Genomic DNA, 25,492 nt, shown 5'->3' on the forward strand with positions numbered 1-25,492 from the left:
ATGGGGAACTGAGTCAAATTTATAAAAACTGAGAACCATTCCTCAATCAATAAATGGCCAAAGGATTTGAACAGGAAGTTTCAAAAGAAGAAATCAAAGTTATCTATATATAAACATGCTGATGATTGGTTAAAGAAAGGCAAATTAAAACAACTCTTAGGTACCACCTCACATCTATTAGAAATGACAAAATCTGGAGGGGGTAGGTACGTTAATGAATTGGTGAAGTAGTGAACTGGTTCAATCATTCTGGAGAATAATCTGGAACAAAAGGCTATAAAAACTATGCATACCCTTTGATCCAGCAATACCCCTACCTGTTCTATACCCAAAAGAGATCAAAGAAAAGTGAAAAGGACTTATATGTGCAAAAATATTTCTAGAAACTCTTTGTGATGACAAAGAAATGAAATTCAGGAGGATGCTCATCAATCAGGGAATGACTGAACAAGATGTGCACATATATATGGAATACTATTGTTTCATAGAAATGAAGATGGAAATGGTTTCAGGAAAACATAGTAAGACCTATATGGACTGATAAGAAGTGAAGTGAAAAGAACCAGGAGATTCTTGTGCATAGTAACAACAGTATTGTAATGAAGATCTTCTGTAAAAGAGTTGACTCCTCTGATCAATACAATGATCCAAGACAATTCCAAAGAACTCAGGATGAAAAATAAATGCCATTTGCCTCCAGGGAGATAGCTGATTAACCCTTGATTGTGAATTAATATATAATTTTCTCACTTTCTTTTTTTGTTATTTTGTTTTGCAAATGACTAATATGATAAAATGTTTTGCATGATTTTACACATATAATTGATAAGTTTGCCTTCTCAGTGGTTGAAGGAAGAATAAAAGAGACAAATAATCTAGAATTAAAATTTTAAAAATAAAAGAATGTTAAAATAAAGAAATATGAAAAAACTCAATGAGTTAGAAATTAGAAGAAAAATGGATTTGAAAAATGGATTTCAGTACATTTAAACAGCTCCCAATAGTGAAGGAGTGGGAGTTTTCTATAATGTTTTTTGTTTTTTCACATGACAGGTACAAGTGAAAAAGTGATTTCAATGATTTTGATGATATATGATCTATCCTGGAGACTTTGCTGAAAAAAAATAAAGAATACATTGCTTTGCAGACAAAAGAAAAGGTTTTTTCAAGGCAAAAGTCAGAGGCAATTAAATAACTAAACTTATGCTAACCAGTTGAAGTTTAAGTTAAATACATAGTCAAGCAACTCATATTACCCATTAGCATATTGTGAAACAAAAAAGGAAATTTAAAGAGTTTTATCACGATTTTATAATTTGACTTTTGACACATTTCTGAAAAAGGTTGAGTTTCTTTACAAAGCTGCACAGTCAAGTGTTTTCCCTTTTATTCTTCAACTCATGACATTGATTTTAATTATTTTTATTGTTTCCTTAACACAATTAAAATGTTGGCATGTTATCTCTCATACTGCTGTATCTCAGGGTAAGTATAAAAATCCTGTGAGAGTTTTGTTGAGATGAACTATAACATAGGACATTGTCTAGATTCCATATCAAATAGCTACACAAGTAAAATCCTGTCATAGAGTACTGCTCAACAAACTTGGGTTTCATTGAATCTGACTTATTTCAGAGTATATTGTCAATTCTCATGGAGAAAGCAATGTTTTATGAGATTTACATTTCTCCTTTACAAATAAATACCTTAAAAAAACAGTTTATCCATAACTCTTTAATTGGTACTTTGTCAATATAAAAAAAAAAAAGATGATAGATTACCAAAAAGTTCCTAAATGTCCTTTGAAACATTAAAAATGTTTAAATGTGATTCAGCAGAGTTTGTGTTTTGTTGTATTGTGATACTTCAAAAAAGTAATGATCTAGAAATATGTTTGCACAGATATCTGTATAATCTACTCTAGTAGTTAATAATGGATAGACCATTGAACTTGAAATCAGAATATCTGTGATCAGATCCTGCTTCAGTCACCTAATGAGCTCTATGACAGTGCAAGTTATATAATATTTTTTAGACCCTGCTCCCTCAGCTTTTAAATGGGAATAAGAAAGTGCTTACTACAGATAGTTGTTTTGGAAATCAAATGAAATATTTGTAAAATGATGTGCAAAACTAAAAGCACTAAAAACTTTAAAATTATTGTTCTTTCTATGGTTTGTTGTTCTATAATTTCCTTGACAATATAAAGAATATAAAGAATATAATATAAGAATTATATAAGAATATAATATAAAGAAGGCTCATTACTTAATGTTCTTTTACCTGGAACATCAACTTTTTTTAAAAGGCCAGAGTTATACTTCTTGCTGATATTTTCCAAAATATTACATCATACAACCTATTTATTTAAAAAATATTGTAGCAGCTTTTTTTTGTTGTAGCTAGGAACTGGAAATTAAGGAGATGTCCATCAATTGGGGAATAGCTGAACAAGTTGTAGTATATGATTGCGATGAAATGTTATTGTGCTATAAGAAATGATAAGCAGGATGATTTCAGAAAAAACCTGGAAAGGCTTAAATGAACTGATACAAAGTGAAGTAATAAGAACCAGAATAACATTGTACACAGTGAGAGCAATATTGTATAATGAAGAACTATGATTGACTTGGCTATTCTCAGAAATATAACAATCCAAGACTATCCCAAAGGACTCATTTACCTCTAGGGAAAGAACTGATGTTGTCTGAATAAATACAGCAGCATACTATTTTTCATTTTCTTCCTCCACCCCCACTCTCTTTTTGAATCTTCTTGCACAAAATGACTAATATGGAAATGTTTTACATGATTGCACATATATATCCACTATCATATTGCTTACCCTTTCAGGGATGGGTTGGGGAAGAGAGGGAGATATAGAATTTGGAACTTAAAACTTAAAAAAACCCAGTTTTTTATACATGTCATTGGGGGAAACATAAAATATTATTAAAAATAAATATTAGTTCTTGATAGGTACAGATCTGTCCAATGTTCTCATGCATCTAGCTTTTCACATTCAAGATTCTAGCCTCCATTATTTCCCTTTAATATTTATGTTTTGCTTAAGTCCTAAGACTGTTTCTTCCTCTCTGTTTGAAAATAAAATTGATAAGGTTCCAGCCCTGTGATTTTGCTACCAGAGGAAAATTTGACTTTGTTTCCTCTGTCCATATATAGGCCTTACTGAGAATTTACTATATGTAGCAAAAAAAAAAAATGGTGCATATTTATGAAATCAACATAAATCAGCCATTAAAATAGCATATTAAAATCAGGTAATTTTATAGTTCCTTTATTTCTTTGTCACACCTTCCTACATTTGTAAAATCTTGGACACGTTGACTTCAGGTTCTGAAACAGAAGTTGGTTGGCCAGCTATCAATTACATAAGTATGATTAGTAACATGATCAAAGAGACAGACAATATTCTTTAGGTGGACTGATATAATTAGATTAATTCAATGCATTGATAACAGCAAATAGATAAGTGATACTAATCAGTAGCAATGTAATATAAGCATCAGGAACATTTTTTCTGTTTTTTTTTTTCATTTTAATGAAAACAAAGTAGCTTCTTCATATGCTTCATAGTATCACAGATTTATGCCTGAAAAGAATCTGAAAGGACATCTCATAAGCCAAACCCTCATTCTGTAGAGGAGAATCAGAGAGGTTATGCAATAGTCCAAATTGCAGAAGTATTTAGTGATGGTCAGAATTTGAACCCAATTTCTTCCAATGACCAATCAAATTAGATCTAGAATTTTGATTTCATCATTAAGCTGAGCTCCATTTTTTGTTTAAGAATAATTATTTGTAAAAATGAAGATTATGTTTAAGGTATTCAAAATTATTATAAATAGAAATATTTAATTTTAATAGGATATACATGGCTAAGTGTTAAACTCTTTCTACTAATGCTATTAATATGTTTCATACATAAAAGAATATTATTGATACAAAACTATTAAATTTTTCAGTATATAAAAATCATTAAAATTCTGACTCCATATTTTTATCTTTCAAATTGAAGTATATATCACCTTCATATAGATTCTGAACTCCATCCAGTCTTTTCTTCAAATATAAATGTAATTACTGGTCAACAGTTTTGGATAATTTATATATCTGCTGAACTCATAGAAAATGTCATCAATCATTTTAACTCAAAGTTTGAAACCAACAGAAAGTTTGAAATGTCTGACTACTGAGATTCCTTCTCTTGAAGTACTGCCTCTTGAAAAGATGCATTATATGCATCAATAGGTAGGCAATGAATGACCCCTACTTTTGTTATGTATATAGAGATTTAGGAAAAGAAAAGAGATTATCTACAATTTCAGAAGGATTTAGAAATTTATTTCATGTACTAATTGTGGAACAAATGTAGTCAGTATTGTTCTTTAGCAGATTTGACCCTCACATGGCTCTTTTCCTGGAGGAATAAATGTATTCCTTTAACATACATGAGTAATTTTATTTCTTTTGAAATACTATAATTTGAAAACATTTGCCAGCAGAATGGAGAAAGTAATACATGCCATTTTTAATTTGAAGATATTATGAGGATAATGTTGGTTCTGTTATATTTCAGTGCATTAAAGTATAAGGAGATTATTACATCTATCAAAATGAATTAGAGCAGATTATGGGTGGTAAAGAAGGAATGGAAGGTAACATTCTATTTTGCCTCTGTAATCATATTCTGAGATGCCCTGGGTCATATATGACAAAGCTATACATATGATTTTTTTTTATATTTTCCACAGTTTCCATGTTCTTATTCACTGTGTCTTTGATGCTCTGGGCATGGCATATGCCTTTCAATATATATTTCTGGAAGCATGGACAATATTTTAATGAATTTTATCAGCATGTAGAATTAATTTTATCATTCATCAGCATTTGTTGAGCATCTACAATAGATAATACATTATGGTATTCATTGTAAGTGTTACAAAAATAAATATTACATAGTCTTTGATATCAAGGAATTTATAGTCCAAAAGAAGAGATAATTCAGAAATGCCAAGTATGATATAATTTAGAATATGATAATTTTAAAGTAAAAAAGTGCTATAAGATAAGATCTGTGTATTCAAATAAATCACCTATATCAAATTGTCTTAATGGAATAAATCTAATCTCTTTTCAGATTGTGTGGGATTCCTGATGTTAACATGTTATTTTTCTACTGCAACATTAAAATAAGTAGTAGAAATATTTACCTGATTCACAAGTATACATGGGCTAGCCTCAGGTTTCCTGAATTATATATGCTCAGTGGTACATTCTTTTAAGATTTGGCTCTAGTCTTGCTTTCCGAGCTAATCTCCCATTGGGCTCTGTCATGTTCTCTGCATTACAGTCAAACTGGCCTTCTTACCATTTTCTGTAGAAGACTTTCTATCCTTTAACTCCAAGTCCTAACATCAACCATTACCCAGCCTGAAATGTTCTCCATATTGGCCTTGAATTCTAGTAAGCCCTACCTCAATTCACATTTCAATTCAAGTACTACCTTTTACATAAGGCTTTTCATTAAATCCCCTTAGATGTTAGTGTACCTCTCAAAAATTATTTTGTAATTATTTTCCATCATTTTTTTGCTGAATTATCTGTGTATATGCTGTTACCTTCCCTCTCCTGTCCCAATCAACAGAGATAACACATGTCCCAGTTGATCTGCAATATAATAAAATGTGCCTTTCCTCTATACAGGGGTGCATAACCTCCCATAAGTACACCACAGGGGGAACACCCTGTGTACTGAAGGCTTTCCTTACTTTCTCCTAAATTTTTTGCAGATTATCTTATTAGCAATCTGCCTATTCATTGTTTATCCTTCACTCTTGCCATACGAACAACTCATATTCTGTGAATTTATCAAAGACATATAAAATTAGTATGATATAAGGTGGGATAAGGTTGAAAGGGAGAAGTAAATTCTATGCTAGTACAGAAAATAATATTTTCTGTTGAGAGATCAGAGAACCCATTTTAGAAGAAATGTCTATTTCATAGAAATATAAAGATTTTTTTAAGACTATGAAAGTCATCTAATCATACATGATGAAAAATTTCCTCTTACAGTTTTTCTGAAAAGCAGTCACTAGCCTCTGCTTGAATACATTCTGTTATAAGCAACTCATTACCTTTCAGAATAGCATATTCCATTTTTTTTTGTACAGGTTTAATTATTAGGAAATTCTTTTTTGAGCTAAATTACATCTCTCACTGAGCTTAAACTCCAAATATGTGTGGGACATCAATAATTAAGGATGACAAGAAAGTGTAGAGAACATTTTGATCAAAAGCACAGATGTGGAACAGCACATAACAGAGTTTGGACAGGAATAATAGGACAAAGAGATAAGACTGAATCATGTTGGGCAAGGCTGAAATGCTGGCTGATAGAATACTTTGGAAAGACTTAGATGTTAAACAAGGAGCTTGTGATTTACTCAGTGACCATAGAAAACCATTAATATAACTGAATAAGGTAATTATACAAAGCTCATTAAAAAAGATTCACCTAGAGAAATTTTGCAAGGTGTACTAGAATGGGGAGAAACATTGGGTGAGAAGACAAATGAATAAGCTATTGGAAAATCAGGTAGATATAAACTTACATGAACATAATGAAAGTAAACAAGTTGCCAGAAAATCATGGTGATTCATCATCATCATCATCAGTTAAGCAGCCCAAAAAGAAACATTTCTTACATGCCAACTATGTGCTAGAGATTGTACTAAGTTCTAGAGATACGATGACTAAATTAAATATATACACACATATACATGCAAAAATGTGTGTATATATATATGTATATATTTCTGTGTGTATATATATATGTTTATGTGTATACATACACACACATACACATACACACATATACATATACCCCCTCAGGGAGCTTTCAATCTGGTCAAGAGAAATAATCTGTACATATCTTTGTATATACAAAGTAGATTTTAAAATATTCAAATAAGTGTGAAGGGCAGACATTAGTATCCTGAAGGGAAGAATAATAGAAGGCCTTACATAGAAGGTGGCATTTAAGTTTAGCCTTGAAGGAAACCAGGCATTCCAGTAGCTGGGGATGAATAGGAGATCCATCCCAGGCATAGGAGTTGGGCAAAACAAAGACATAGTGATGGAAGATGGAGTAAGCTGTATAGAGAAGAGTTCAAAAACCAATTTAATTGAACTATGGGGTTCATAGATGAAGCTGATGCAACGCAATGGTTCATGCTACATTTTGAGGGGCTTTAAATCCCAAGCAGATAAATTTATATTTAATCCTTGAAGTTATAGGGAGCAATTGGAGCTTATTGTGCTGGGTGGGGAGGAGTATGGTTAAAACTATACTTCTAGACTTCTAGTGTTCTAGACTCATTTTGACAGTTTTCAGGAGTCAACTATTTCTATTGCAATAGGTAAGGGAGCCCGGAACTACAGTAGTAACCACATGACTGGAGAGGATACATAGGTAACAGTTGCTGTAGACATAAAAATCCTAAGATTTGAAAATTATCTGTATTCATGGAATGAATGAGAGTGAGAAGTTGATGACAATGGAGTTGTGAATTTTTTTTTTCCTGGAAGGATAGAGGTACCCTCAGCAGAAACACAAAAATTTAGTTAGGCTGGGGAAAGAGGGGCAATAACTACTGTTTTGGGACTTAAGTTTGACATATACTCTGGGATTTACATTTGGAAATGCTCAATAGGAAATTAGTGATGCATGACCAAAGCTCATAAGAGAGAATAATAATAACTACATATATCTGATAATCATTTTCATAGAAATTGTAATTAAACTCATGAGAGCTGATGAGGTCATTTAGGGGAAAGAGTGAATTGAAAGAAGATAAAATGATCTAAGGTAGAAGCATGAATTATACTTTCAACCTTGTCTCACACAACAAGGTTACCCTTGTCTTTGCCAAGGTGACCCCTCTATGTGCACAAGTGATCCTATTCAATCTCATCTTCTTTTTTTATTTTTTATACAATCCCATCTTCTTCAGAAAATTGCTCCCTCTATGAATCCTATTCTCTCACTAATCTTCAATCACTTCTATCATTGATGGTTATTGATTACAAACATGGCCATGTCTCCCCTATTCCCCAAATCTCTCACTTGTTCCATCTATCACCTCTACCAATTATCCCAATACTTCTCCTCCCCTTCATGGTTAAACTCCTTGAGAAGGCCATCTACAATAGTTGCTGCTGTTGCTTTTCTATCATTTTCTTCAAAACTCTTCAATCTACTAAATGATCTCATATATGAATTCCATTCTAATTGCTATTTCTTTATCTTCATCTGACTTGATCTCTCTGAAAAATATGATACCATTAATCACCCTCCTCTCCTTGATACATTTTTTCTTTCTTAGTTTTCATGACATGCTCTCTTGTTTCTCCTGCCTGTTTGGTGGCTCCTTCTTTGTCTCATTTGCATTTTTTTCTTCTATTTCATGCTTCCTAAATATAGGTATCTTCTAGGATTATATTGTATCCTCTTTGTTTCTATCTCTATATTACTGCCCCCTCATCAGGTTCTATGGTTTCAATGATCATCTCTATGCAAATGATTCCCTTAATCTTAAATATGCTGTCAAACACTTCAACACAGACATTACTAGCCAGCTAGAAATTTATAACTGGAATTTGATTATGAGGCAGATATTGAAGAAACTTATTTTTGAGTTGTTTAAATAAAGATTGTTGTTGAATTAATGTGAGTATGTGACATACTAAAAGGGGAGATAATAGGATATGGCTGTGGAAAGGGTCTCATAAATACATACAATTAGAGATTGAAAAGAATCAGTAAGGGGCAGCTAGGTGGAGCAGTGGATAGAGCATCGGCCCTGGAGTCAGGAGGACCTGAGTTCAAATCCGGCCTCAGACACATAATGCTCACTAGCTGTGTGACCCTGAGCAAGTCACTTAACCCCATTGCCTGGCCAAAAAAAAAACAAAAAACCAAAAACCAAAAAGAATCAGTAAAAGAAACAACACAGTTGGAGAGATCAGAGGAGGAAAAAATAGGAGAAAAAAATATTTAATGAAAGAAAAGGCTGTCAGCAATACCAAATGTTACAGTGAGATTAAGGAGGATTACTATTCAGAAAAAAGCTAGTGGATATGGCAATATTAGGGTTATTTGATAAAAAGAAACTTCAACAGAATACTAAGGATTAAAGATATTATTTGTCATTTCAATTTTTAAAATTTGAATATTCAGAATTGTCAAAAAAATGTATTTAGCTATCCATTCTATTCCTTCTCTTCCACTGGACATGCAAAAGTAGGTGCTTCCATTATAGGAAGATGGTCAATCAGATCATCATTCCTATTTGTCCATCCAAACAATAATAAAGCCTGTGAGAGAAATGCTTTCCAAGAGTTCACTAAAAACCAGACATTAGTCTAGATAAACCCTTTGGATAGTAATTTTTGGAAGAAATAATTTGCATTTTCAGAACAGTATAGAAGCAAAGAATAAGTCCATTACCACCAGGAATGAGTGTACTACGGAGTCTAAAGAGAACATCACCATTATCATCATCATTAATCCTAAAGCATTTTTTTGTTTTGTTTTGCTAGGCAATGGAGTTAAGAGACTTACCCAGGGTCACACAGTTAGTAAGTGTTATGTGTCTGAGGCCGGATTTGAACTCAGGTCCTCCTGACTCCTGGGCCAGTGCTCCATCCATTGTGCCACCTAGCTGCCCCAATCCTAAAGCATTTTAAAGTTTATAAAGCATTTTGGTTCTCATAGCAACCCCAGGAAATAAGTCCTACACATATACCCAATTTATATTTGGATAAAATTGAGGCCTAGTGATTTTATATGTCTTGTCCTTGGTCATATACATCTATTAGTTGTAAGATGCTGAATTCAAATCCAAATCTCTTTATTGACTCCAAGTCTAACACTCTTTTCCACCATGTCATTTTCACAATGAAAGTCAGAGAACTGGATACTGGAAAGCAGAAAGCACATTGTAACTATAATAAAGCATGGTATAAATATAAGTAAATTGTTACTTTCTATAATAGTTATTATTGCAGTCTTTTCTCAAATGGAGGTCTCCTAGATTCCCAAATTCAATGTTCATTCTGATTTTTAGTGAAACAGTGAGCTTAGACCAGATATAAGTCTAATAGATAATATCGTTAGAGCTGGAAGTGAGATTAGAGAGCATCTAGTCTAACTAACTTTATAGAAAAGGAAAGTGAGGCCATTAGAGGCTATAAAAGAGTCATCCAAGGTCTTAATAGTAGTGATAAGCAGAGGTCAGAAATAAACCCAGTTACTCTGAGTCTGGAATTCTGCAAATCAATTCTCTTCTTTTTAATAGTTTGTAGATGAAATCTCTTATTTGAGATCTGCAGGGTATCCCAATGGTTAAAAAAGTCATGACTGTAACTTTTTTGTCATAACACTTTCAGGTGAATATATGACACAACTTGATTTGTGTTGGTTCTTCTGTGACGTCAAGATAGCCTAGAGTTTTTTTTTTTTTAATATGTCTGGAAAAATAAAAAGTAGGAAAAAAATTCTCCTAATTCTATCCCCACATGAATACATGACATTCCCACCTCTGATGCAAATATCAGGGAATCCTGGCTGAATACAGTGTATAAATAAAATATTTTCAATGCAATATGTTTCAAATTGTAAAAGAGTGGTGGAAGTAGAATATACACCAAATAAGATAGACATATGTATAGTGTCTAAATATCAGGTTATTATATTTCAAATCAAAATTGTATCCAATTTAAGTTTTGCTTAACGTGAATGTACCGAATTTTAGATCAAATCTAAACTAATCCCCCAAAGTAGGAGAGAAATTGCTAAAGTAGATGAGATAATGCTTTCAAAAACATGCATAAACAAGTAGGAGTTACACTGGGTATTATACACATGTCCAAATGAAAATTAGATATTAATAAGAGCAGAATTTCACAGTCACTAGCTACTGAAAATAATTATATACATACATAGGTATATGTGTGTATATATGTATGCGTGCATATCCATCCATCCATCCATTCATCCACCCATGTGGGTATGTTTTGTTGTAACGTTAAGGTGAACATTGAGGTCAGGGCAGTTGGAGAATTCAACAATGAGTAAAAAAAAAAAAGAAAGAAAGAATAAGGTGCAGTAAAGTTGTCTGCTAATCCTGTCAGTCAGAAAAAGTGAAAAATATGATCATACCAACTATGTTTTTGAAATGTTTTCTGATCCAGATTTACATTTTTGAAAATAACATCTACTATCAACCTGATGTAAAGAGCAGTTCATTGCGACTGACATCTTCAGGAAAAGAAGGAATTATTTTTAATGGAATTTCTGACTGGTTGTATGAAGGTGAGTCAAGTGAATTTAGTTTTGAGAGAATGCAAATGGCATATTGTTATACAAAGTCTACAGGAGAAATCTATTCATTTTAGACCACTCTTAGCTGTTTTCTTCTCATTTCCCTTCAAAATTGGCTTCATGCTTTTATATCTTGTATATGCTCATATATCTTCTGTTGTGATTTGCATCTACTTATATTTTCCCACCTCTTTTTTTGGTCAAGCTAGATGTATTTCATTAGAGATGTGGCTTAGCTAACAAAAATAAATGGCAGCCTTACAAATAATCAGACTGGAAATTAGATATTGATTTCTCTGACTGTCATAGAAAGAAGAAAAACGAACAAACAAAAAGCACTACGTAGTGAACAACAGTCAGACTTTATGAAAACCTCCTGATTTTAATCATGGCAATTGGGAACAATCTATCACATTTAAAAACAGATCATAATGGAAGAAAAGATGATTCATCAAGTTATTTATAATAAGTATCAAATTAATTTTAAGTGAAATAGCATTTAAAGAATTTATGTGACTTAAGAAACCAAATTTTGATTGCTCATTAGATTACCATTCCTGTCTAAGATTGTGGATGGGAAAGCTGACCCTCCTGGACATAAAACTTCAATATTTCTTCCTTTCTTGTTCCCACACACCATTACAAAACCTTACATTGCAAATGTCCTTGACAACTTGTTTCAGGATTAGAAAAATAACTAGAGTCAGAAATTGCCTCTGAACTTAGCATCTCTATCTCCATGGCAGCATTGTGAACTATAAGGCTCTTTCTGATATTTTAAAGTTATATAATGTGAGAAAGACCCAGAGATCCTATGTTCTAAACTGATATTGAAGACAAGCAATACAAGTGATGTTTACAGTTTTAGATTTACTCAGCAGAGCCACTACAGGAGGCCAAGGCAGTTGGAGACTACAACAATGTGCAAAAAAAAAGAAAGAAAGAATAATAGCTATTGTATGCTTTCATAGCTTTATTTTATTTCCTTATTACTCCATTTAAAATCACAAAACATAGCCTAAGAAAAAAATTTAAAATGATTACATAAGAAACAACTATTTTGGTCAGTGCAATGTAAGTGACATTTCATGGTGTATTTAAAGTGTACATATTGAGAAATCTGCCTTGAAAGGCCTACTGATAAGTAATTATTGTCTTCAGTGGCCTCTCATTTCCCTTTTCAATATTTTCACACTGCACTACTGCAATAGATTATGATTAGAGAATATTATCTCTTTTTCTAAAGAAGTTTAGAAATGAGTGATATAATTTGTTAGTACACAAATTATAAAGATAATAGGATCCACTACTTTGTTTCAGTTACACTATGTAGTTCTATGTTACATGGTAATTGAAGGCATTTGAAGGTAGTAAAAACTCCATTTCAAAGAGAGAAGCTAAGCTCCTCAAGACAATGAGACCACAGATTCTGGGCTCATTCTCTTATTAGAATATGTCTGAGTGGGAAGAACCGTGACGAAACAACATTATAAGTTTAGAACACTACCAAATGAACGTGTTAAAAAAAAACATACCAGTCACACTTCTTTCAGCATCCTAACGCATCCCATGATCTCATACTGATCATTGGAGCCCTATTTGTGATGCCTCTACCTGGAGTGTTTTTTCCTCAACACTGCCACTATGTACCTTACAACTTGCCTTTATCAAAACTTTTCAGTACTTACCAGAGGCTCAAAGTCTTTAACCTATAACAAGGTGTATATGATTTTCCTATTTTTCATCTCCAAATGGGTTTATTATTTCTGTATTTAGTAAATATATTACAATTCTAAATCAACTTAGCCACAAAATCTTGAAAACTAAAGGTAACATTGGAATTAATTTTTATAGACTAAAATTTCCCTTCTCTAAATATCCTAGCACAACAAGCTCAATAAAGAGCCGTGTGTGCTATGATACGTTGATTTTTCTGCAGAGAAATGTAGTTATTTTTTTTAATGAATGATTGATTCATTTGGGAGGATGTTGCATGTTAGAGTGACAAATCAGAAATATTAACAGTGATTGGTACTACTCATGCTTTAAAAGATTCACTTTATTTTAAATCTTATACCACTCAACACTCAAAGAAAGCCAAAGCAAATGAAATACATAATGTACTGAAATGGGTCACTGAGGTTTCAAAGAAGAAATAAAATCTTTGAAATGAAAGATCATTTAAACATAGTTCAAACAAATCAATTCTAATATTATTGCATATAAATTAACATCATTATCATTGCAACTTAATTAAATCTAACATATCAGACCATCTTTTTTTATGAAAGTAAAGTTTAAAGACACCAAGTTCATGACTTTTGACATTCTCCAGAGTATTTTCTCTATTAAAAATTCAATCATTTTTGATTATCTGAATAAATAAAGGTATAGTGCTATTTTACTCGTGTGTTCAACATTCTCAACACCAAACTTTCACAGATTTGCTTAAAGATAAGGAACTTGATGTTTCATGTCCTTTGGACATATACATAAATGGTGAGAGTATAAAAAAAAAAACAAAAAGAAAATGGTACTGTGTTGCCCACGCATACAGAGTATTTACAATCTGACACCATTAGTAACCCTGTATTGCTTCATGAGGTAATCCACAAAGAGACAAAATCAACTCCAGAATATTGAATGCTAAGCTAAACTTTATGGTATCTTCTAACTCAATCTGGAAAAGGTTTGGTTTTTTTCCGTCTTATTTTTTGTTCTTTTTATGATTGTCTCTGGAACATCACATGTTGACAGCTCCATCTGCTCTGCAAAGAGGCTTTCTAATTCAGTGTTGTCAAAAGAACAAAAATGAAACTTACACTAACAGTGGAGGCAATGTGTTTTATAAAAATACAATGGTATATAAATATTGTAATACAATTAATATATATATGTTAATGTATAAAATCCAATAGTTAAAATTAGTTGTTTTTATTCTTGTTTTATTTTTCTAATGACTAGTATACCTTAAAGACTGTACCTCAGTGCTATATCAGGACTTATGAGTGTGTGTGTATGTGTTTACTTATGAAAATGACCCTTTTCTTTTACTAGATATATTTTATTTCTACAACAACAATTTCAGGGAATTTTTATTTTATTTTAAACAAAGACTACCTGGGAATGTGTCTTTTTGAAGGGTAGAGATTCTTGGGTGATAATGATCACAAAAAACATATTGTGACTATCTTAAAAATGGACTGAGATGGTATTTGCTTCATGTTAAGCACAGATGGTTTATGAATACTTTTGGAATTTGTCCAATTCCACTTCCAGTTGAATACTTATGCCCATGCTTTTCTCCTGACCTCTAAATTCATTATAGCACTTTGTGTCTATATCAATCTCTTGTTACTAAGTATAATGCAGTTTAACAATCAACCTTTCATATACTTATACATATATATATTTATATCATGCCTATATATACTATATACTATATATATACTATATATTTATATCATGCCTATATATACTATGAAAGTACACACCTACACACATACATATGTATACATATATGTATATGTGTGTAAACACACACACACACACACAAACAGACATGTATACATGCCACCAAGGGATTTGTTAGTACCTCAAATAATATTTTTCATTCTTCTTTCTTGTTACTTTACCTAGTACAGTATTGAATATCTAATTGTTGCTCAATACATATGTATTGTATGCTGAATAAAGGAATGTTGAAATGAACTTAATACTGATCCAAAGAAACTAATTTTGAATGAAAGCTTCCATCAGCCCACTCTCTCTCTGCTTGTTCTTCCTAATCCTTTTATCTCCCCCATTTATACAACCAAACAAATATGTAATCTTGACTACTTGCTTTATGTACTAATCTATTTACAGCCATCTTACACTTAAATTAAAAAGTAATATGACAAAAATAATAGTTTCTAGGTATATTCAACAACAAAGTTCAACTTTGTACAAGGGGAATGTAGAGATATCATGCAGAATTCAAGAACAGATATCTGCATTAGTAAGCCCATGTCTGCAGAGTGATGTAAAAGAATTTGATTTGTTCTAGAGGAACTTCTACATTCCCACATCGCTCATTGGTGGTCCCCGGATGGAGAAAGGCTTGCATTCCTGATGATAAATGACTCCTTGGTTCCAAACATGGTTATTCCTCGCTTTACTGGAGGACTCTATCCCAAAGCAAAACAGTATCCATATCCTAAGGTAAGTTAAGTGGAATTGGCCCATTAATCCTGTCTTTTTGGGTTAGTGAACTGAATGATGACAGTATTGTTGATACCTGGAGGATGTGTCCCCAAAGAGTAGCAGAAGCTATAATTCTTTCTGCTTTCAGCTTGTCATTTGATATCTTATGCTCATCTCTCAATGAGATGGAGAGTGAGGTAGGATACCAACATGACACTTGTTTTGAAACCCAAAATTCATCCTAACGATTTTAGTAATTTTCTGGCATGATAACTTTTTTTTTTATTTTTGCTTTCTGGTATCTCCTTCTCTCCCCTTAGAGATCATTTTCCCCTTCCCTTTTTTACTTTCCCCCCCACTTTCATTTTTTCTCAGGAATCATAGTGTCTAGTGTGGGTTTTACAATCAACTAGCTGTGTGAACTTGGGCAATTCAGTCATTTCTTTGAGCCTTAGTTTATTTAGGAAATGAGAAGGGAAATCTGAGGGGTCTCAAAGGACCTATCTAGCTCTGAAGTTTTATGACTAGAATTTTCCTTTTGTTTTTCTCTTTGCTGTTTCTCCTTCTGCCCACTCCTCTTTTTTTTTTCCTCCTCCTCCCTTATATTGTCAATGTTAATAATACTGATCTGTAGTGAGTGATGTCAGGATCAAGGATCAAGTTTGAACATTCTTTCAACTAGAGGTAGCAACAAAGGGAGTGATTGCCCAAACTTTCCCAAGGGTAAAAACCCTTTCACTCCCTCATGTACACATTTAAAGTATTCACTGTAACCATTGTGGGAGAAAGATCATTAATGGGAGATTGACACATTTTCTCTTGATTATTCCCCATTCTGAAATATTACACCAAAATGTTTATGAAAGAAAAAGAACGATAAAATCCTTTATGTTCTCCAAATCCCCTTGGCCTTAAAGTAAAATAGTATTCTCAAAAACTATTGATTTTAATTAATCACACACAAAACAGATACTGTTTTATATATATATATCTATATATGTATGTATATATACAAATGCAAATCCACTAGCATAATTTAAAATGAGAAATATTTGGCAATATTATTTCTATGAGGTTATGAAAACTGGATTGATTGATATGCCACTAGACATGCTACTCCCTTGCCCCAGATGCATATAATCTAAGGTATGTCTGACCCAGAGACTAGGCATTGCCCCACATCCCAGGTACTTGCCTCTTTTGGTTAGAGTTAAGAGTTAGGTTTCCTGGGATCCTGCTCATTATTCCTGATTCCTTATTTGGCATTTAAGAAAATATTCTGATTTCAGTGGTCCAGATTTCCTACTCTGTCTTTTCCTTCAAATGACAAGCCAATCACTGCATCAGCTCTTTGTCTGAAACACTATGTAAATTTGAGCACATCTTATTCAATATCTGATCCACCAGCCTGCCTATGGACCTGGGGAGACTGTGGGGCAAGATACCCTCCTATGCTATTCCCCATTGATATCTTTCCTATTCCTATGACTGCCATACCTATGTGAGAGTGTTACTATTCAGAAACATTTCACTCCCCTCAAGACCTGTATTTTGTATATAAACACACACAAAACAAATATGCATAGCCAAAATAAATTCCCTCATTGGCTATAATATGTGCAATATGTATGTTTACATTACATTTGTATATGTGTGTACATCTATGTGTATATATATATATACACACATATGTATATATGTATGTTTGCATGATATCTGTATTGTAAATCTATCACCTGTTAAGAGGTAGCTAACATATTTCATGATGTTTCCTCTGGAATCCTAGATGGCCATTGTTTTTATCATAGTTCTTACAACATTCAAAGTCATTTGTTTTTATAGCACTATTATTGTATAAATTTTTCTTCTTGTTATGTTCTTTTCATTCTTGATCAGCTTATAAAAGTTTTCAAAATTTTTGTTAATAATAGTGATGTTAGTTACAGATTATATATTATCATTATAGATTCTTCTAGTTCTGCTTAGTTAACTCTGTATCAGTTCATACAAGTCTTTCCTTGTCTCTCTGAAATCTGTTTTCTCCTTTCATACAGTACAATAGTATAGCATTATTCCATTACATTCACATACCAAAGGATTTTCAGACATTCTTCAATTGATAGGCAATTTTTTTACTTTCAAGTTTATTTCCAACACAAATCAAGCTTGTAAAAGTACTTTTTACATGTATTACCCAGTTTGATCCTCACAACCACCTTCTGAAGTAGGAAGAATAGTTGTTGTTATTCCTAATTGACAGTTGATAAAACATAGTTCCAGATAGATAATGTGACATTTTTATGTTCATATAGTTAGCAAGTGGTTGAGCTAGGATTTAAACCCAGATCTTCTGTCTCTTTATCTAGTATTATTTCCATTATATTCTATGACTCTAAGCATCTGTTCCCATAGGCAGATTCTTGCAAGTAGGAATACAGGTGATAAGAAGATATGGAATTAAGTTTTCAAGTCTATTACCAGGAAGTCCAAAATGTCAGGCTTTGGCTACAAAAATAGGGTATGGTCTTTTGTCTCTATTGATGCGGGACATCTAAGTCTAAGAAACAAAGAATTGTTTCTGCCTTTTTCAGAATAAATAATTTTATTCAAATTAAAAACTTTTATGAAACTATATTTAGAAGAAGGGAAATAAAAGAATGCATACTGTTATACATAATAGAAGATTAGAGTAAAATGAGACTGAACCCATATCCAATCTGATGAAATACTTGAACCAACAAACATATTAAAATTTTACTTAATTCAGCAAGATTCTTAATTTATACAATAACACATCCTTAGCAATTTACAAAAGGTTTGTGTTAGTCTATTTTCCTAACCTCAAATTAACCTTAATTAAGACTGTCTTTTTAATTTTAATTTTAATTGCTATGAAATTCACAACTAATTATTATTAAGTTTTGTGTTTCAGAATCACAGAAGAAAAAAAATCTGTTGATTTGATGTCTTTATGGCAAATGTTATACTGACATGGAAAACAGATGAACCCCTTAGTTTCAAAAATGTAAAACACTTAAAAATTTTAAAAGGCAAAGCTCATCTGTGCTTTACTGTTATTCAGTCATGCCTGATTCTTCATGGTCCCAATTGAGGTTTTCTTGGCAAAGACATTGGAGTGATTTGTCATTTCTTTCTCCAGCCCATTTTACAGATGAGGAACTGAGGCAAACTGGGTTATGTGACTTGTCCTGAGTCACACGGCTAGTAAATGTCTGTGGCCAGATTTGAACTCAGCAGGATAAGTCTTCTCTATTCCAAGTCTAGTGTTCCATTCACTGCACCGCCTACTTGCCCCCTCATCTGTTCATTTATTTCCAAAAATGCCTGAATTATAAGAGGATGAAAGAAATTGCTCAGCAATGAGGAGTACAGAATGCCAACACCTGCACATTTGAACATGTAGAATCAGTCAGCCAACAAGTATTTTTTAGCTCTTGCTGTGTGCCAGGCACTGTGCTAAGTGCTGGGGATACAAAATAAGGTAAAAGATGGTCCCTAATCTCAAAGAGCTTACAATATAATGGAGGACACTGCTTTCAGACAACTATGTACAAAGGAAATAAATGAGATAATCAGCATAGGGAACACACCAGCATTAAGGTGGATTAGGAAGGGGTGTCATTATAGGTATAGGTCTTTATAGTTAGGATGTTAGCTAAGACTTAAAAAAAAAAGCCAGGGAATACAAAATGGGATGAATCAGAGATGACGGACTGAAATCTGTTTCATCCTGACCATTATCCCATATGGTTACATGTCTCTGTATAAGGGGATTATGTTATGTGTCTTATACAAGTGTCATCTTTCAAGATTATTTCTATTAATATGTTACATGAATATTACAGCAAGCTAGTTTCTTTTTTTAACATACCACAAAATATTTTATCTTCTTAATGTCCTCAAAATTCCTAATAAAAATAGTAATTATAGGGGCAGCTAGGTGGCACAGTGGATAGAGCACTGGCCCTGGATTCAGGAGGACCTGAGTTCAAATCTGGCTTCAGACACATAACACTTACTAGCTGTGTGACCCTGGGTAAGTCACTTAACCCCATTGCCTAGCCCCCCCAAAATATAGTAATTATAAAATTATATAAACTTAGAAAGCTTATTTAATGATAATAGTAACTGTCTCCAAAAAGGTTACCTCCCATCAATTTTTCAATTGTATCTAGCAGATTAAAAAAATAATAATAATAAACACAGAACTCTAATTGACCAAATCAAGTTAATGACTTAGAGTTTGGAGAGGTATTATTTAGTGTCTCTAAGATCCTTTTACTAGAGTGATATTCAGAATTTTCTGAAAAAGACAGCAACATATGAATATTTCTCAAAATCACCAGAAGGTATTCTCTGGACTCTTTGATCAGAACTTTCCTTTGGTAAAGTTGTGAGGTAAGAAAACTTTGTTGTAACCTTCTGACAAACTGACCTCACAATGTTTCATTTTCATTAACTCAGCATTTACTGAAATCTAAACTCACTTCTAACCCATTTCCCCGAGTCCTTCAAAGCCCTTTGATAACCTTATCAACCAATTCTTGCCAAAGTGTTATCAATGATGGTAGCATTTTTAACTCTCCCATATGAGCATTATATTCTAAATTAGACTGTTTTTCAGTAACCCCAATTCTGTTAACATAGATCTCTCTTTCAAATGCTTACATCATTTCCCTCTTCCCCCTCTACTGAATATTTTCCAACTCATTTACATCAAAAAGCATCCAATTCCTTCTTGGACACTTCCCAGCATACAAATTCCTCTGCCTTCTCCAAAAATTCCTGTTTAGCCTCATAAGAACTATTTTTCCATCAAGGCTTCCAATGATACTAATGAATTGTCTGAATGTATTAACCAAAATTATTACAAAACTAGCTAATTCAGTCAATTACCTGAAGCTGATTTCAGAAGTACTCTTCAACAAAATTGCATAGTTGATGAAATTAGACTTTATGTCCCTCATCTACCCATTATATTTTCCCCTATTACCCTAAATTCCTGCTGGCAATCCATGTTCTGATGCTGCCCTCAGGTCTTGTAATCTGGATGAAATACAATTAAAAAATACATACATTAATGCCAAATTGTTCTTGCTATGATCTTAACAAATATTTGCACTCAAATTGGAGGGATATGAGAAAAAAAAAACAAAGGAATAAATTTTAAATTATAGAAATTTAGACCTAGAAGGTACTCTTAGATCATCTAGTACTGTTCCCTCATTTCATAAGTGAAGAAATTAGGGCCCAGAGAGTTGAAATGACTTGCCTTTCATTATACAAATTATTAAGTTTGAACTCACCTTCAACCCCACGTTTTCCAATACCCAGTCTAGTTAATCTTCTACATCACCTGACCTCACATTTCTGCCAGAAATCAGGCACTGTGGCATTTGGGAAGAGTGACATTTTGTTCAGTGAAGTATTCTTCATAGCCCATAGATAATAACAGTTGGGTCAATACATATTTTGACTGTCTGATTGTAAGGCCAGTCCCACAGATGCCATTCTTGGGAAGAAAAAAAATGGCATTATCTACTTAATAGCCTGAGTGATTTCAAATCAACATTAATGACTAAATGACTAAATTGATGACTGAATAAAAAGACTCAGTAGCACCCAACAAAAGTAATGAAATTCATCAAGTCTGAATTTAGAATTAAATTTCTAGCATAGATTAATTACGCATTTTTAAAGGGAAAGAGTGTTGAAATTATAGAAATAGGTTTCTTGAAAGGCTGTATGGTAAAATGAAATTTACACCAGCCTTAGAGCCTGGAGACATGAATTTGAGTTCTAACTTGGCTACCTAATAGTAGTAAAACAGCAGATGAGCTTCTTAACTTTTCAGAACTTTAGTTTATTCATGTGTAAAATTCATATAATTGTATGCTCACTATCTAACTCACATAGATGTTGTGAAGCTCCAATGAGATGTGTGTGAGATTGGTGAAACAGTATACAATAAGCTATTATTATTTCTTCAATTCTATTTTGATATTTTCAAATGCTTTAAATATGTGCTACTATTTTCATTTTCTCAAAGGCTGGTCAAGTGAATCCAACAGTTAAATTATATGTTGTGAACCTATATGGACCTACTCATACTTTGGAGCTCATGCCACCTGACAGTTTTAAATCGAGGTATGCCATTTTTATTTCACTTTTCTGGGGAAATATTTTTATTTAAATTAATATTTCTTTGCATCTTAGGAGGCAATATAACAAAAAAAAATTGAACTGAAGTTTTCTCCATTAGTTCTGAAATAAAGTCACCCTTGGACTAGCAGCAAACTAGATGAATTTTGAGTTTCAATGAGATTAGCAACCCTATGAATTTAAGAGTGTTATGGACATGGTGAACTGTGCCTGTTGATAGGTGAACTGATGGAAGTGAAGCTGTTGTTATATAAGGTAACCTTCAATTGACATTTCTTCCTGAAAACAATACTGGCTTTAAATAAAGAACTTTTTTAAAAAAATGATGTTCTTTTGAAAAAGCACAGTCACCAAAATATAAACATTTTTCCAGATATTTGGCTACAGCTTTCTGTTTTCAACGTTGCCATTCTTCTCTGTCCAGCATAATTTAAGGGGATTTTATTGAGAAGCTACAAATATACTGCTTGCAGTGAGCATAATCATTCAAGGGGTAGAATGTCTTTAAACATTTTAGGTTTAATGACAAAAGCCTAATTTGAAATGTGAGTGAAATCAACAGGAAGGAAACAATTGATTCCTAAGCATCCTGATCATATTTTCCACATGCCCAGGATTATGGAACTAGGTAACCACAATTGGAGGAGAAATATTGTTGCCCACATTCTAGCTCTTTAAAATGATCTAATAAAAGTGGAGATTCTCTGCTTAAATTCTCCTCTGATACCTCATTGTTGTGACCCTGAATTCTTGAAGCATAAGATATAGTATGTCTTCCCTATTTAAAAAGAGTCTGAGTTCAGGGCAAGAGTGATGGAGTACATGCTTGTATTCTGCAGACTAGCCTAGCTAAATCTATGAGGCTTATCATAAGGATGCCTATAGGATCCTATTTTTTTTTTTTACCCTTGATAATAATTGGCTATGAAAGAAAGGGGCTCAGGTCTGCATCAATGAACAGAGCACACTGATCAGTGAATGTACTGACCCTTGTGTATTGAAAAAAAATTTTTAAAAATGGGGGCTCTAGATATATTTAGAAAAAAACAAAGTCACTCATTGGACTAAATAATATATGGACGTGATTTTCAATGGTCAAGTAATTTAGCAATAATTTTCACAATATGCCTTCATTCCTACATCTACACCAAAATTTGGCAATAAGATCAACTTGGAGATACTAATCTGGATTTCAAAGGATTATTAGAAAACTTCAATAACATGAATCTATCTGTGTATTTTAAAAGCAGATAATTTAAAAATATAAGCTGTTATCTTCATTATTGATTAAGATTGCTGATTGTTGCTCTCAAAATCTAAATGCTTTCATCTGGAAACAATAAAGAAAAGGTATCCACATTGATTTTGGGATAGAGGGAGGCTAAAAGATAGGGAAACTATAGAAAAGTGTATTTACTTCATTTTCATGATCTTTCAAAAAAAACAGGATCGCATATTAATTTGTTCTGAATGTAAAAATTATAATAGAAGATGCATATAAAAGAAGAATGGATATGAATCTATGGATCTGTTAGGTTGAGCTTTCTTCTCTTTTTAGGTTAAAAAAAAAGACTCAATTTTGAAAGACCTAAGATGTCTATTCATTGCAATCAATAGTTATTATTCCAGAGGACTGATAAAACATACTACTGTCCTACTGACAGGGAGGTGATGTGCTCAAATTGGATGATCAGACTACATTTGGGACATGACCAATGTGGGGATTTATATGACTATGCATATTTGCTACAAACAATGTATTTCCTGTTTCTCTTTTCTTCCAAACTAAAGAGGTTAGGAAGAGAAAGGTAAAAAGGTGTTTAAGAGCAAGATAAAATGAAAAGAAAAAGAAAAAAGTCGTTGACACATCTTTTTAAAATTCAAACAAAAAAGAAGAAAGGCCAGAAACAATCTAGGACAATTTTGAAAGCTATGTGTTGAATTTACTATATACTTAAAAGGAAAAACAATCTGTATGTAAAAGAGTTTTATGGTTCTGTGCACCTAATTCTTTTATCCCTCTACTTGATGTATGGACATGCTCATTTTATTGGATGTTTGCTAAGTTCAGAATTTTAAAGAAATAAAGGGATGGACAAGAAGTAATTCCTTTTTGGCCTAGTTTTTGATTCCGGGGCATGATGGTGCTGTAGAATATGATCCAAACTTACCAAAGAGGGAAAACCTCTCATCTTTTATCTCAAATCCTTATCCCAATTTTGGGTCTGTATTTTGCATTCATAAACCTTTGAATTTAATATTATGATATGAATAATATACATTTTAACTGCATATATATTATTTCATAGGACAAAAATAACAGCAGGGTTTTTTCAAACAATTTTATAAAATGGAAATCTTTTGCTGTCATTCCCAATTCCACACATGGTGAAAGGATTATTGAAAGGTGTTATACACCTTAAGCCCCCTTTTTTTGTGAGGCAAAGGGGTTAAATGACTTGCCCAGGATCACACAGCTAGTGAGAATCATGTGATGAGTTTGGATTTGAACTCAGGTCCTCCTGATTCCAGGACTGGTGCTCTATCCCCTGTGCCACCTAGCTGCCCCTACCATTTTTCTCTCTAACCAACTGATATATCTTTTAAAACTTCTAGTTCAACCACCTAAAATCTCTCCTCTATACCTGATGTCCTGACACTGCTGACTCCTGCAGTCATAGAAAGTTGCTTATGTTTCTTCAGGGATATGTAAATCATTTTGGAAAAGTAAAAATAGTAAATTTATCGACGTGCTGTAAAACCAATCAATATTTTATGTATATAAAAATTATATGCAACTTTTCCTCTTGCTGTATTCACTTTTTTCATATTTAGCATTGTGTTTACATAATTTCCATACATGTTCTTTTTAATTCTTGATTATGTGACAAGATTGATCATATCTCCTCTAGTTTATACTTTTGAAGAACAGTTTATTTTTCTAAGTTTAGCTTTGTAGTCTATAGGTTTCCAACAGATTTTAAATCAGAGGAATTCTTAGGTTCTTGAAGATTATTTATTTCCATATTTAGGATATTTCTTAGCCTTTCATTGTATATAGTATGTTGCCAGGATGTGTTACAGTGTTATTGTCATATATCAATCTGTTTATCAGAGTTCATTATTTCCACAGTGAGAAAATTCCAGTTCCAATGGAATTTTTTTTAAAGTTCCCAAATATTTTTGGGGAAAATTTTCAAGTCTGATGAAGATACTCAGATCACCTGGAATACTTCTGACAATGGTGTCAGCATAGGCTTGAATGAAAAAAAGTCATAGATTAAAAATGACTTTTTTTTTTTACCAATCTTCAAGACTCTAGTCTTTGTATTAGAAGGTTTTTTGTTTTGTTTTTAAATTGGTATTCCTTCATATTCTAATTTCAAGAAGACTGTAGTAATGTTGAGGAATTAATAACAGCCATTTGAACTGCCATTGCTTAATTTCGAAGGGTATTTAGGCTCTTTTGTCATAAGATTTTGTAATGCATTTTTTTTCTGGTTTTGTTTTATTTTCAAGTGTACTTTCTGTTATTCTCCAATGAAGATCATGCTATTTCCTGTGTCTTTGAATAATCCTTGAAATGCTTAACTTCCTCTATAGCAATATCTACTGCAATGTATATAATGGTCATTAAAATGTACTTTTGAGAAACTATAACCAATTTAGTGTGTCTGCCAACCAGCTCACAAGTGGGTTGCCCCTTGTTTAAT

At 32.6% G+C, this 25,492-nt stretch overlaps 1 protein-coding gene across 1 annotated transcript in view; it reads left to right on the forward strand.

The window, feature by feature from the left end:
- The window catches only part of DPP10 (dipeptidyl peptidase like 10), a 934,204-nt gene that overhangs the window by 839,885 nt on the left and 68,827 nt on the right, over positions 1 to 25,492 (forward strand). The window contains exons 8-10 of the mRNA XM_027854721.1: positions 11,282 to 11,402; positions 15,460 to 15,614; positions 21,667 to 21,764. Coding sequence (XP_027710522.1) covers positions 11,282 to 11,402; positions 15,460 to 15,614; positions 21,667 to 21,764 — 374 coding nt within the window. The remainder of the gene's footprint in view (positions 1 to 11,281; positions 11,403 to 15,459; positions 15,615 to 21,666; positions 21,765 to 25,492) is intronic.

This window comes from Vombatus ursinus, unplaced genomic scaffold, assembly GCF_900497805.2.
Source record: "Vombatus ursinus unplaced genomic scaffold, bare-nosed wombat genome assembly UNPS02010548.1, whole genome shotgun sequence".
In the NCBI taxonomy this organism is placed as follows: domain Eukaryota; kingdom Metazoa; phylum Chordata; class Mammalia; order Diprotodontia; family Vombatidae; genus Vombatus; species Vombatus ursinus.